This window comes from Micromys minutus, assembly GCF_963924665.1.
Source record: "Micromys minutus genome assembly, chromosome: X".
NCBI classification, from domain to species: Eukaryota; Metazoa; Chordata; class Mammalia; order Rodentia; family Muridae; genus Micromys; species Micromys minutus.
Window position 1 is genome coordinate 83362248 of NC_137970.1, and position 15054 is coordinate 83377301.

The 15054-nt window shown below is 40.2% G+C and overlaps 1 protein-coding gene across 1 annotated transcript in view; it reads right to left on the bottom strand.

Moving 5' to 3' along the window:
- Positions 1-15054, bottom strand: part of TRPC5 (transient receptor potential cation channel subfamily C member 5) — a gene marked incomplete at both ends in the record, with an annotated part of 138355 nt that overhangs the window by 30104 nt on the left and 93197 nt on the right. Inside the window, one exon of the mRNA XM_080910626.1 lies at positions 9144-9466. Within this exon, the coding sequence (XP_080766752.1) occupies positions 9144-9466 (323 nt within the window). The remainder of the gene's footprint in view (positions 1-9143; positions 9467-15054) is intronic.

Here is a 15054-nt window from a genome sequence, read left to right on the forward strand (position 1 = left end):
ATGTAGCAGAGGATGTCATTGTCTGGCATTAACAGGAGGAGAGGCTGTTGGTCCTGTGAAGGCTCATTTCCCTAGCATAGGGGAACGCCAGAGCAATGAAGTGGGAGTGAGTGGATGGGAGGAAGAGCACCTCATAGAAGCAGGGGGAGGGGGGATGGAGTAGGAGGATTCCGGAGGGGAAACTAGGAAAGGGGATAACATTTAAAATGTAAATACATAAAATATCCAATAAAAAAGAATGAATATACTTTTTTTAAACAACTTTATTTTACAAAACAAAGATAAATGTACAGATTTTAAATATTTTTTGCTTAAAATTATACATTTTTTGTCAGTACTTTTTTTCAGATTTTAACATAATTTTTATATAAAACTATATGAATATATTTTTTATTCAGTACTTGATTTTTTTCAAGGATTGATTGTATGCCTTGAAAACTTAATAGTTACAATGAGCTAAAGTACATGTAAAACAAAATGTAACATGGAAATAGTTAAAGTTTTCTTGTTTTGTAAATATTTTTTTTTGTTTTGCTTTGTTTTCTTTATTTCTTGGACTTCATACAGTCTGTGAGTTGTTTCTGGGGGAGTGCAAGCCTCTGGGGTTAGCATCCCACTATCAGTGACTGCATATTATGTCTGTTCTTTTGTGACTGGGTTACCTCACTCAGGATGATATTCTCTAGATGCAGCCATTTTCTTAAGAATTTGGTTAAGTCATTGTTTCTGGTGGCTGAGTAGTATTCCATTGTGTATATGTACCACAATTTTTGTATCCATTCATCTTCTGAAGGACATCTGGGTTCCTTCCAGCTTCTGGCTATTATAAATAGAGCCGCTATGAACATTGTGGTGCATATATCTTTGTTGTGTATTAAAGTGTCTCTGGGGTATATGCCCAGAAGTGGAATAGCTGGGTCTTCAGGTAGTACTATATCCAATTTTCTGAGGTATCGCCAGACAGATTTCCAGAGTGGTTGTATTAGCTTGCAACCCCACCAACAGTGGAGAAGTGTTCCTCTTTCTCCGCAGCCTCGCCAGCATCTGCTGTCATCTGAGTTTTGGATCTTGGCCAATCTGACTGGTGTGAGGTGGAATCTCAGGGTTGTTTTGATTTGCATTTCCCTGATGGCTAAGGATGTGGAGCACTTCCTCAGATGTTTCTCGGCCATTCAGTGTTCCTCAACTGAAAACGTTTTGTTTAGCTCTGTACCCCATTTTTTAATAGGGTTATTTGATTCTCTGGTGTGTAGCTTTTTGAGTTCCTTGTACACCTTGGATATTAGGCCTCTATCTGATGTGGTTGTTTAGTTTCCATGTGTATGTGGGCTTTTTGTTGTCTTTGTTGTTGTTAAAGACCAGCCATAGACCATGGTGATCTGAGAGGATGCATGGGAGTATTTCAATCTTCTTATATCGATCGAGGCTCATTCTGTGTCCAATTATGTGGTCAATTTTCGAGAAGGTGCCATGGGGTGGTGAGAAGAAGGTGTATTCTTTTACTTTAGGATAATATGTTCTGTATATATCTATTAATTCTAGTTGGTTCAAAGTCTCTGCTAGTTTTGCAGTGTCCTTGTTCAGTTTCTGTTTCCCTGATCACTCCATTGGTGAGAGTGGGGTATTAAAGTCTCCCACTATTATTGTGTGGGGTGAAATGTATTTTTTGAGCTTTAGTAAGGTTTCTTTTATGAATGTGGGTGCTCTTTTAATTGGAGCATATATGTTAAGGATTGAGAGTTCCTCCTGACAGATTTCCTCGGTAATGAGTGTCCTTCCTTATCTTTTTTGATAACTTTTGGTTGGAAATTTACTTTATTCGATATTAGAATAGCCACTCCAGCTTGCTTCTTGGAGCTGTTTGCTTGGAAGTTTTTTTCCCACCCTTTTACTCTGAGATAGTGTCTGTCTCTGTCTCTGAGATGAGTTTCCTGTATGCAGCAAAATGCTGGATTTTGTTTATGTATCCAGTCTGATAGTCTATGTCTCTTTATTGGGGAGTTGAGACCATTTTTGTTAACAGATATCAAGGAATACTTGTTTCTGTTTCCTGCCATTATTGCTTTTTTTGGGTTGAGTTGTGTCTGTGTTTTTTTCTTCTTTTAGTTTTCTTGTTTAGGAGTTTTCTTGTTTTTACTAGGCTGTATTTTTCCTCATTGTATTGGGTTTTCCACCTATAATTTGTTGTAGTGCTGGGTTTGTGGTCAGATATTGTGTGAATTTTGATTTGTCTTGAAATATCTTCGTCTCTCCATCGATGGTGATTGATAGTTTTGCTGGGTATAGCAGCTTGGGCTGGCACTTGTGCTCTCTTAAGGAGTGCATGATGTCTGTCCAGGCTCTTCTAGCTTTCATAGTCTCTGTTGAGAAATCGGGTGTGAGTCTGATTGGTCTGCCTTTATATGTTACCTGACCTTTTTCCCTTACTGCTTTTAGTATTCTTTCTTTACTTTGGGCACTTGATGTTTTTACTATTATGTGTCGGGAGGTATTTCTTTTCTGGTCCAACCTATTTGGAGTTCTGAAGGCTTCTTTTATGCTCGTGGTCATCTCATTCTTGAGGGTAGGAAAGTTTTTTTCTATGATTTTGTTGAAGATATTTACTGTGCCTCTTAGTTGATACTCTTCTCCCTCTTCTATTCCTATTATCCTTAGGTTCGGTCTTCTCATTGTGTCTTGGATTTCCTGGACATTTTGGGTTAGGAGCTTTTCGTTTTTTGCATCTTCTCTGTCTGTTTTGTCTATGTTTGCAATGTTGTCTTCTGCCCCCGAGATTCTCTCTTCGATCTCTTGTAATCTATTGGAAATGCTTGCTTCTGTGACTCCTGATTTCTTTTTTTGGTGTTCTGACTCTAGGGTTATCTCTTTTAGCGTTTTTTTTATTGTGTCAATTTCTGTTTTAATTTCCCTCTTCCATTCCTTTATTTCTTTGGTTCTGTTTTCCTCTAGTTTTTTGAGTTCTTTGAGTGTTTTTCTTGTTTCTTCTTTAAAAGCTTCTGAATCTTTTTGCTTTTCCTCCCTTTCTTGTTTAAGTATCTCTATCAGCATCTTGAGGTATGATTTCAGGTCTCTGTCTTCTTTTTCTGGAGTGTTTGGAATTCCGATGTTTGCTGTTATGGGAGACCTGGGTTCTGGTGTTGCTAGATTGTCTTGGTTTCCTTGGGATATACTCTTTCTCTTTCCTCTTGCCATTTTGTTGTCAGTGTTATGTTCTTGCCTTTCCCTTGTATCTGGTCTGTGTCCCTGGTTCTCCACTGGTCCAGGTGTCAGATGGTCCGAGCCCTGTTTTATTCCTCTGAGTCGCCGGGCGTGAGCAGAAGTTCCAACCTTCTGTTTCTGGTTGCTGGTTCAGGCATGGCAGGACAGGGCAAGGCAGGGGGTGCACTTTCTGTGTGTACTCCGCAGAGATCTCTCTGCTCCCCGGCAGCCCAGGTCTCCCACCCACCAGTTGCTCAGCCTCTACCAGCCTCCATTCTGGGTGGCAGATGGGCCAGGCTCTGCTCTGCGTCCTGAAGTCGCCTCCGGGTGGAAATAGAAGTTCTAATTTTCTGTTCCCAATCGCTGGATCGGGCAAGGCAGGGCAGGGCAAGGTAGGGTGTGCACTTTCCGTGTGCTCTTCGCAGAGATCTCTCTGCTCCCCGGGAGCCTAGGTCTCCCACCCACCAGTTGCTCGGCCTCTATCATATATTATTTCTTATGGTTTCACACATATGAACCTATAATAATCTCCATATTAAAAATAATAATTATTACCAGTCTTAATTGTTTGAATTATTTGATGGGTATTTTGAATAACTTTAGGTCCTAGGCTGCCGTATGGAGAGTACAAATCTGATTACGGTGGGAGACTCAGTTTGGTGGGGACAGAGACAGGGGACTGAGTAAGATACAGATGGTTACATACTATAGAAGTGCTATAGGGCAACAGAAGAAATCGCCAGCTGAAAGAGAGTTAAAAAAAAAAAGAAAGTTTTAGAACTGGTGATCCTTAAAATCTAGAAGGACAGCGAAGAGTTTGCCAAATCGGTTAGGTGGATGGGATGGCTAATCTTGGTTGTCAACTTGACACACCTGGAAAGGGGGATCCTCAACTGAAGAATTGCCTCCATCAGATTAGCCTGTGGGCTTTTCTGTGAGTAGTTTACTGATTGCTAATTGATGTAGGAGGTTCTAGCCCACTGAGCCTGGCTTGTTTAAGAAAAGTTGTGGAACATGAGCCTGAAGCCAAGCCATTAAGCAGCAGTTCCCCCATGATTTCTGCCTCGGTTCTTGCCTCCAGGTTCCTGCATTGAGTTCCTGTACTAAGTTTCCTTAGGGCCGTTAATTACAGCAACAGAAATTTAACTTGAACTGTGGGGACAGGCATTCCAGGCAGAGGGAGAGCTGGATCATGTATGTCCAAGACCCCTGCAGCTGGGACAAGAAGCCTTCGTGTCTCCGGGGAACAGAAAATTGACTATGAAGGAATAGTGTGTAGAGGCCTGTGCTCAAATTTCTGAGCTCCTGCAGGATATGGTAGAGGTGTTTATAGAGGAGAATAGAATAGACTGGATAGGCGTGAAGCTGGGGTTCATGAGATGATACTGGGATTTCAATAGAAATTTCCACAAATTTTGGTGGGAGACTATTATGAGGAGAGGCCGGACTGCAGGCAGGGAGACCAGTTAAGAGGCTGTTGCTGTAGCCCTTAGGATTTAGGCCCGAACCTACAGTGTTTCTCTGTCTCTCTGCTTCTACATCTCCATCTCTGTCTCTGTCTCTCTTTGTCTCTTTGTCTCTGTCTCTCTGTCTCTGTCTCTCTCTCTCTCTCTCTCTGTGTGGGGGTGTTGGTTGGTTTGGTTGGAGCTTTAGAAAGTAGAACTGATGGGGTGAGTGGAAACACTGGGTGATTCATGAAAAATAGTGTAAGCACGTCAGAGGACTTGTAGGAATGACTAGCCACATGTTCTGAGGAGGTCTCTGTAAATGAGTGCCTGGATCACCAAAAACAGATGCAGGACTTACAGGTTAGCATCTTTATACTTTCACCCTGTAACCCTGACAAACGCTATGGCCAGAGTGTGATGGTGCTTTCCTAACTGACTCTACCAAGAGCAGATGGAGGTCTGGCACTCCTAACTCAGAATGCAGAGCTCAAATCAACAGCAGTGCTGCCATGTAGCTGTTAGTGAGTATATTGTGTTCTGCGAAAAGTACATCTCAAGAGGAAAAGGATTTCACCACATTTTAAAGCACAATAGCAGTGGAGTTCCTTGAGAATCATAAGGAAGGTATGTTTTGTTAAGCAGACACAAAACTCTTTTAATGAGGCATCTAAACAAGCTCACATTCCCTTTCTGTGAAAAGCTGCCTTTCTCAGGAGTCTATCATACCTGTCCTCTGAGAGGCTGCACTCAGCAGCCAATGAAAACAGACGCAGAGACCCATAAGCAAACCGATCAAGCTCAGGGAGTCTTGTTGAAGAGTTGGGGGAAGGATTAAGTGACCTGGAGAGGACTGCATAGGAAGAGCAACAGACTCAACTAACCTGGATCCCAACCAGAGTGAGTGTGGGCTGGACCTAGGCTCCCCACACATATGTAGCAGATGTGCAGCTTGTCCTTTCTATGGGTCCCCAAATGAATGGAGTGGGTGGGGTCCCTGACTGTGTTGCCTGCCTGTGGATCCCGTTCTCCTAACTGGCTGCCTTGTCTGGCCTCAATGGGAGAGGATGTGCCTAATATTGCAGTGACTTATTGTGCCAGGAGGGAATATGATACCCAGAGGGTGCTCCCCCTACTCAGAGGAGAAGCGGAGGGAGGAATGGGGAGGATCTGTGTGAGGGGGTACTGGAAGGAGTGGGGGCTGATATTGGGATGTAAAGTAAATAAATGAATTAATAAAAAACAGTAAGAAGCTGTTTTTCTGTTGTTTTGGCTGAGCAGCATGCATTTTAACATGTATTATTATCAATGCCAAAGTCAAAGTGCTAAAAGAAAACAAAGCTGAGTCAGGCCTCTTCTGTAAGAAACCAATCCGAAGACAGAAGGAAAACTGAAGTGTCATTACTGCTAAATTGGATCCAACCTGACAATGCTTCTTCATACTGGTACCTCAAAATATAATTTCATGTATGGCAGATACTCATTTTTGTCGATAGTCTCTGCTAAGAAAACAATGGGAGCAATGTGTCGGTTGGCCACAGGAGTTTTGATAATAATTACAAACTCACAAGGAGGCATTTTATATGCTTTCTTGGCAGATCTCACTTGGAAGGGAAAGTGGTAAGGACCCAGCCTCCTAGAAAACACCTTGCATCTAATCATGTTCCATTCTTTTTAACACTTGTATATGAATAATGTGGTGTCTTAATGCCAATGATACTACAGAATTGTTCTTTGTAATGAAATAACGAAGTTCATAGAATGCCAATGATACTACAGAATTGTTCTTTGTAATGAAATAACGAAGTTCATAGAGTCCCGTCTCTAGAATCATGCAGAAGAAGAAGGCAAACTTCCTACTGAAGAAGCATCAGCAAGGTGCTGAATTGCTGTTCTGCACTCTGGCTTGCCTTAACAACACCATGCTATTTCTTGATCAACCCATTCTGGACCTTTACCCTCTCATTTTTTTCCATCTGAGATTTCACTCTGATCTCTGGGAGGAGAAATGGGTGATGGTCTGGTGTAGGTGAAGAGTGCTTCAGTGGGCAACGGAATGGGCCAACATGTTTTACTCCAACATGTTCACAGGAAAGATCATGTAATAGAGCAAAGAGGAATGTCTGGAGACAAGCATATGTAGAAAACCTCTTTGTCTTCCTGTGATGGAGATTCACGGTGTAGGACTGAGTCTTATGCCAGTAAAGAACTTTTAGATTTTTGTCCAAACATTTCTGAAATACATCCTACCCTAGACTCTGTTTTCATGCCTGTTACTAATGCATTCAATGGTGGGATTTATATAACTTATGTGTGTTAGGAACCACAGCTGGAGGCAAGTCATATGGGGAGGAGAGAAAGCATTGAGCTTTCCAATGAGTACATTTGACCAAGTTAAAATACCTTTGCTAAACTGGCTATGAAAATGAAAACCTGTAATCCTAGCACTTGGGAGGTGGTGACAGGAGGACAAGGAATTCAAGGTTGTTCTCAGCTACGATAAGTTCAAAAATTATTGTATAGCTAAGATAATATGAGACATTGTCCCCGAATGATAGCAAAAACAAACACCCTTTGTCTCTGCCCTTTCGTTGTTGTTCTTGAGATAGAGTGTTGCTATGTAAACTAGGCTGTCCTCAGACTTGTAATCCTCCCTTATCCTGGGAGTGGGGACATTCCAGATGTAAGCCATCACACTTTACCTAGCTGTGGCTAGGAAAGATCTTTCTAGAATGTCAAAGTCTACTGGACTGAATTATAGAATTAAGAGAAAATCCAGCGAAAGGGGAAAGTAAGATGCCTCAGTGAGTAAAAGTGCTTGTCACCAAGCCTGATGACCAGATATTGAGCCCAGAACTTATATAGTGGAAGGAGAAAACCAATATCCAGAAGTATCAGTGTCATGTGTGTGATCTCTCTTTGATGCAGACACACACACACACACACACACACACACACAGAGAGAGAGAGAGAGAGAGAGAGTTTTAAACACCCACAAATTCATTGGAATGTTAGAATGTTATTTGACCATAAAATATTGAAATTTTGACATCTGTAGGAACATAAATAAATGCAAAGGGTATTAATGTGAAGTGAAATGATCCAGCCATATAAAAACTGTATGATCTCACCCATATATAAAATGTAAAAGAACCAATATTGTAGAAGGACAGAGTGGAGTGGTAGTTATTGGAGGCTGAGAAGGAGTGGACAGTGGGAGGGGTGGGAGAGTTTGGCCAACCAAAATAATGCTGCAGTTGGACAGGAGCAAAGAAGGTTTGGTGATCTCTTATACAATAGGGAAACTGCAGATTAAAACAGCACATTGTACATTTCAAATAGGCTAGAAGAGATTCTGTTTGTTTCACCACAAAGGAATGATGAGAAATACTTTAGGTGATGAGGATGCTAATTATCCAGATTTGACCATTTTACCTTGTGTACATATATCAGAACTCCACATTATACCTCCAAGATTTGTATATTTATATGTGAAATGATTTGTTTAAAAATGTAGAGGATAAGTTCTTAGTTTAATGACTAAAGATCATGAAGAAGCTTTGGGTCTACAGAATGTGTGTTGAGATGGAAAAAGGCAAGGACCCTAAATTGTGGCTTCGAACCTAACAAAATTGCATGAATCATCCTTCCTTTCTTCCTTCTTCCTCTCTCCTTTCATTCCATTCTTCCTTTCTCCCTCCCTCCATCTCACCCTCCTTTCTTTTTGCTTTTGCTATTTTTATACAGGGTATCATTGCATAGCCTAGGTGATACTCAAACCTATGAACTTCCTGCTGTAGCCTCCTGCATCCTGAGATAAAAGACATGTGTAACTACATCTACTTGCTTTTTTTTCTTTCTCTGTTCTATTTTCACCATCACTCTAAAGGCATTCAGGGTTGAAAAATTCCAACGAAGCAGGTCTTTACAGTAGGAAGAAAGAGCATAAAAATTACTTCTTTACAAATTGTGGTCTTCTGGACAAAGAGCTGCGTTCTATACTGCAAATTGGAGCAGAGACATTTTCAGCCTTCTAACACTTAAGTTGGTCTAGTAGGCTAGCTGGCTATAATTTTTGCCTCAAGCCTGTCTTATTCTGTCCTAGTGTGTGCATTAAGATACTTTAGTCTTCTTGGCTTTGAGCTTGACTTATAGTAGCCAGGTTAATTTTGTGGCCATGAGTTCCCATGAATAGTCTTGTTATTTCACATCTTTCATGGCTATGACTCTTTTGGAGTGCTACAAGAAGTACTCAGAGATACCTATTAAAAAAAATGGAATCACAGCACTGCCCTCTCTGTCTCTGTTTCTGTTAAATCTCTTTCTCTTCTAATGCTACTTCTTTATGTTGAAAGAAGAATTTTCGTCTACACCAGACCTTTTGGGTAGATCTGCAGAGAGCGTTGTTCTCCCACGAAGGGATGCTGATGATGCTGTGCATGGAAAATAGAAGGAAAAGGGAGGGAGCAAGAAAACGGAAGAAAGCAGTGCACATCTTACGTGGAGAAGGCGTTGTTCTGTTTTTCACACCGGATCCCCTTGCAGTTGTTAGGTTCATCAATAGCTCTGGTCTCATAGTAAAAATAAAGCTGGTTCAGTCCGTTGGCAAAAGCCAGTAGTACTAGGCAGTAGATAAAGAGAAATTTGAGTATATCAAGCAGCATGCGTCCCAAAGAGATCTGCAGAGGCCCTAAATGGGAGTTGGCTGTGAACAAGGATATGAGACGTAAGGAGCTTAAAATGTTGGATATTGCGAAGAGTGCTTCTGCAATCAGAGTCGGATGCCACATTTCCCATTCTTCCCTTGGACGAGAACCATTATACTGAAAAAAAGAAAAAAAAAAACACAAGTGCATAATATGAGAAGTACAGTATTTCCAAAAATTTCCCCTTTGCACCCTTCCACACACAAACTATGTACTCAACACTCGGCTTAGATAAAATTCCCCATGCATGATACTGCTTGTTTGTCCTTTTGCCCCATTCAACCAGTACACAGTGCTAATAACGCTCTCTCTCCCACTCTTATCCAAATATATACCAAGTATATATACATAGCAGAAGGAATTTCAGGGCATCATCTGCAGCAGCCACCTGTGGTTTATCAACAGACATTTTCTAACTGCGAGTTTACCAGATTGTTGTTGAGAGTTTCTGAAAAGGAGCCATTGGGGTGCCCAAGCTAGTGGGTACAAAATTATTTTCACTTCTCAGTGAAATCTGAACTCAAACCTATACCCCAACCCCTCACATGGGCTTGAAACATATGGTCAGTTTGCGGTTATTGAAGGACAATGGATAGAGGCAGCCTCCTCTGTGTTCACTCTCCAGGCTCTGCTGCCTACACTTTCGGGCTGATAGAGAGTCCTTAAGGAGCCTTTTCTCAGAGCTTTCTGCTGCATTTTTAGCAGTTTGTAATGTATTCTACACCATTGCAAATGGCATGTCAACCTTCCAGGTAGCAAATTTAGTACTTCTCCACTTAGCGGCATATGGATGTATTTTGCTGTTTCTTTAACAACCTTCCAAGTTAGAAAGGCCTTCCAGTGCAAATGAAGAACCAGGAAGTTGAAGGAGAGGGAATAGGCAGATTTATAGAGTTGGTTGCCCATTTTCAGCCTCTTGAAGACCTCTGTCTTCTGGAACGGGAGGAACAGCCTCCTGGAACAGTGTGAGACACTGAGGACTGAACTCCAATTTGGAAATCATCACTTAAAACTGTCTGTACTTTTAACCTTCACAATAAAATGGTAATGCCATTCCCACCCACTGGACATGTTTGTGATTCAATACTGGTCTGCAAGAGTCTCTGTACTCCACAAGGGAGGAGGGTATGGAAAAATAAGAAACTAATCTTTAACCTTCCCAAGGACAGAAGTAGGTTTTGCCTGACATTCAATCTGAAGCACAACTATTTTACACTATCATTTAAACATCACAATTTCTCAGGGCTAAATGTAGGCAACTTTCCTGAGAAAATGTGTCGGGGGCCAAATTATCTAGTAGGCACTTCTCAAGTGTGCTTCATTTCCAACAACCAACAAAACTGATGGTGTTAAAATCACTTGTGTGTATCCGAGATTCTTCATTGTCAGAGGGATCAGAGAGACTGTGCCACATGTGTGCTTCTGTTTGAGATAGGTGTTTTGGGGGATGATCAGTTTTCTGTAATCTTAGCCAAACTTCCCATATTTTCTACATTTTCCTTCAAAGGAAAGTAAACCCAAACCAGTTTTTGCATCACTGTATGCCTGGCTTACAAATGGAGGAACTGAAATCCAGAGTGGCTTGCTAAATATCACGCAGCAAATTTCGTGGCAGAGACAGAAGTGAACTCTAGGTCCCTCCACATTAAGTCTAGCACTGCTTCCATGAAATGTCACTCAAGTGGGAATTGATCTCACAACACAGATGTTATTGAAGGTCAGTCCAAGTTTTGAGATCTATGTGAGAGATGGCAATTCTTGGCTGATAACCAAACAGAACCTTTGTCTTATAACTCGAATGAATCACAGTGTAGAATTTATTTGACTTTCCATTCCTTCTCTCTATAACAGGGATGTCTGTTGCCCACAGGATGGCCAATTTGGATATGTAGAATACTCAGAAGTGTAAAAGACAGTTCTGGAGCATCTCTAGCTTGCATCTTATAGCCCTGGAGAACTCCTTAACAGATAGGTGATGGATGTGGGAAGTAAGGTTAGAGTTCACTTAGCATAGACATCAACATTATCTGTCAAGTACCAGATAGTGCATACGTTGACTTTGGCAGCAATAGGTCTGTATTGTAACTTCTTAACACTCCCTTTGTAGCACTAAACTTACCAAAGACAGTACATAGACAAATGGAGGTGACAGTGAGCCAAATTTGTTCCAGAGCTTAATAACTCCTGATCTAATACTCTAAATTTCAAACTGTATTTCTTAGACCCTCAGGGTTTAATAGAGACATCTAATGGCCTTTGAGGCAGCCAAAGATGCCGACTAGATGACCCATTCTTTATGACAAACAGCCCTTTGAGCTGTTTGATATACTGTAGTTCTTTCTATGTTTCTGCTTGGTGATATGTTTTCATGGAATACAAAGCTTAAAAACAACTAATGCAGGTTAGTTTGCTTATTTATCAGAGGCAGGACTGGAACTCTGAGAGGCAGAGGGATGGGTTGGTGGTGATCTGGCTCACAGGTGGGAGGAGGAATTCAATTCATGTTTAATTAAACTAGGTTAACGATACTGGGAAATAAATGACATTTCTTGTATTCTTTGAAACAGACTGCAATTTGCAACTTGGCCCTGCTTCTTTTCAAAGAGGTGTAAATGACATTCTGTTAACAGAATAGACAAATCTGAAGAGGCGATCAACTGATATGGGGACTCCATGATGGCAGGAACACGAAGAGGTAATTATGTCTACAGCAAAGGAAATGTTGAAGAAATGCCTGCAACTCTGCATAGTCCAGATCTAGTCTGTATATTAATCAAGGTGCAGGAGGGATGGACCGAAGTGACATGAAAGGCTGACTATTACCCATTCAAATGGTTACTTGTGGGTACTTATGTTCAGCTATATGTTCTTTGGGTTACTTTGGTGTATGTCTTCTGGTTAGTGTTGCCTTAAACCCTGTGTGAGGAGGAGTATATATTGGTAACTAAGTTCTCACTCTAATAAGTAAAGAAAAACTTGAATCTGTGAAAGAAAGAGAACCTGAGTTCAGATCTCTAGCACACATATAAAAGTCAAGTGCAGTGGTACAACCCCACTGCTGAGGAGGAGGGAAGAAATGGGTAGATCCCAGAGGCCTCCTGGTCAACCCAACTAACTGAAATGGTGAGTTCCAGTTTCGGTGAAAGACCATGTCTCAATAAATAAGATGGGGAGCCACTGAGGAAAACATTCAACAGTACCTGTTCACAAATATGTGTATACATATACATATGCATATACATATACACACATACACACATACACATACATATACATATACATGCACTGCACACAGTTAAAAATAAATTAATTAATAAACTAAGGAATTTTAAAGGCAAATTCATCTTACTTAATTTCCATATTGCCTTTGACCAGCAGTGATTTGAAGTGTTCTGATAGGGTTAGAGAGACGACACCTTTAGGTAACTTCATATAAATGTTTGTCTCATTCTACTCCGGGAATGTCTAAACTTGCTGCATTTTTTTTTTTTTTTTGTGAATGAGAGGACCACAAAACAAAATTCTCATTGAAAACATCCAAATTCTTGGGGCTGGAGAAATGGATCAGAGGTAAAGACTGCTTGTCAATCTTATAGAGGACCTGCATTCAATTCCCAATACTCACACTGTGGCTCATAACCATCTGTAGCTCCAAGTTTAGGTGGTGGGTCTATCTTTCTGGCCTTTATGAGCACTAAGCATATGTACACACATGCACAAAAATACCCATATACATAGTAAATACGGTTAAAATTGACATTCTGCCTTCGACATGTCTTGTTTGTGTTTCCTTTTAGTGTTAAGAGGCAGAATTTATAAGCTTAGCTGATTAGGTTTATTATACTTTGTGATGGAGAAGTATTTAGCTCTTTGGAAGCCTCACCAGTAAAATTAGGAAGATTATGTAATTAGATGATGTTTAGCATCTGTAGACACATTTTAATACCCCCACACAGAAATAATTTTTTTCATCATTTATTGCAAAGTTTCCTGGTCAAACAAAATCTAGTAATTTCAAGATTGCTAAGTTATGATTTCTCTACTTCTAAAAGTGATTTAAATATATAATATTTTATTAATTCTTTCTAAAAATTTCGTAATGCGTACAGTCCATTTATAAAAATGAAAACTGTAATATATTTTTAAGTTTGATAGTATGCATTGAAAACTTACTAGTTACAATGAGCATAAAGTACATATAAAACAAAATGTAACATGGAAATAGTTGAAGTTTTCTTGGTGTGTAACGATTAAACATAATGATTTTTAAATACCAAGGATTGTCACAAAGCTGCATTCTTAGCTCTTGATTTATTAACGATTTAAGGTCTAAGTGTATCACACTCTGAGAGGGTGCTATACACTTATTTTTTTCTAAGAAGTACTGAGGCTTCCACATTTTGATCTTACTTCTTTTTGAGCTTCATATGGTCTGAGAGTTGTTTCTTGAGTATTCAGAGCTTTTTTGAGGCTAGTATCCAATTATCAGTGACTACATATTATGTCTGTTCTTTCGTGACTGGGTTACCTCACTCAGGATGATATTCTCTAGTTCCATCCATTTGCCTAGAAATTTTGTAAATTCATTGTTTCTAATAGCTGAGTAGTACTCCATTGTGTAAATGTACCACAGAAAACTGTGATACTTATCCAGCAGAGTGCCAGAGGGGCACATAGTTAACACAGGCAGGCTAACCAGAGAGTCAAACATTTTCTTTCACTAGGCCTTTTCTTTTAAGAAAGTTGTAAGCATGTGTTAAATGATCTCCACACGTATAAGGCATACTCTTGGGCTCTTTTCAAAAATGTTTCATGAATGCATTCAATATTCATGCTCTATATAACTCTCAAGGTCTTACAATTTATGCAATATGCATATTAGGGATGTAAAAATAAACGAAGTTGTTGGAGACTTGGGGGACAGCCATATTCCCATTCTAAAAGTCCTCAATGTGAAATTGAATACCAAAAGCATGACTGACTAGACATCTTGGGAAATGAATTGTCAGCCTTACCTTATGGGGAAAAACTCAAAGCATAGCCATGTCTTCTATTATTAAATAACAGACCTAGACTCAGACCTGTGGTTACCCTTAAATATAAGGGTCTTTCGAGAAGAGGTTTGTGGAACTTTACTCCACATTCGTCTCATTTTGCTTAGGGAAGGTCATCTTACATAGGTTGCTTCTCTGTTGATGAGAGAACTAGACTCCACCCACTTACAGGGCTCATTTAAAATTGTAATTGTGTATATTTTAAAATTATTTTCAGAATAATTCAAGGTGCTTATGCATGGGGAAAGTATAAGGGTGACTGGGTATGCCTAGTGTCCAGTGTAGACATTTTCTGAACTGGTAGGGAGATGTAGGGTGAGTGATAATGAAAATCTGTTTCTTTTTTTTTTTTTTTAACAGATTGAACAATTATCCCGACAGAAGAAGTAAGAAAGGAAGCAGAGGTCATTGTAGGTAAACCCATGTATCATACCATTTCTGGAGTTCTGCTGCTTGCCACATGAAGTATGGGTAGTAAAGTGGGGATGTTGGCTCTGTGAAACAATGACTCCGAAGGTAAAGGAGAGGGGACACTATCTATACTACAAAGTGGAATCACTTTTGTCCGATATGTCTCCACCAATGGCTAAAGCATGGGAGAATATTAGTCAAATGTACAATCACTGATTTTACTAAAGTGATAACAGGTAA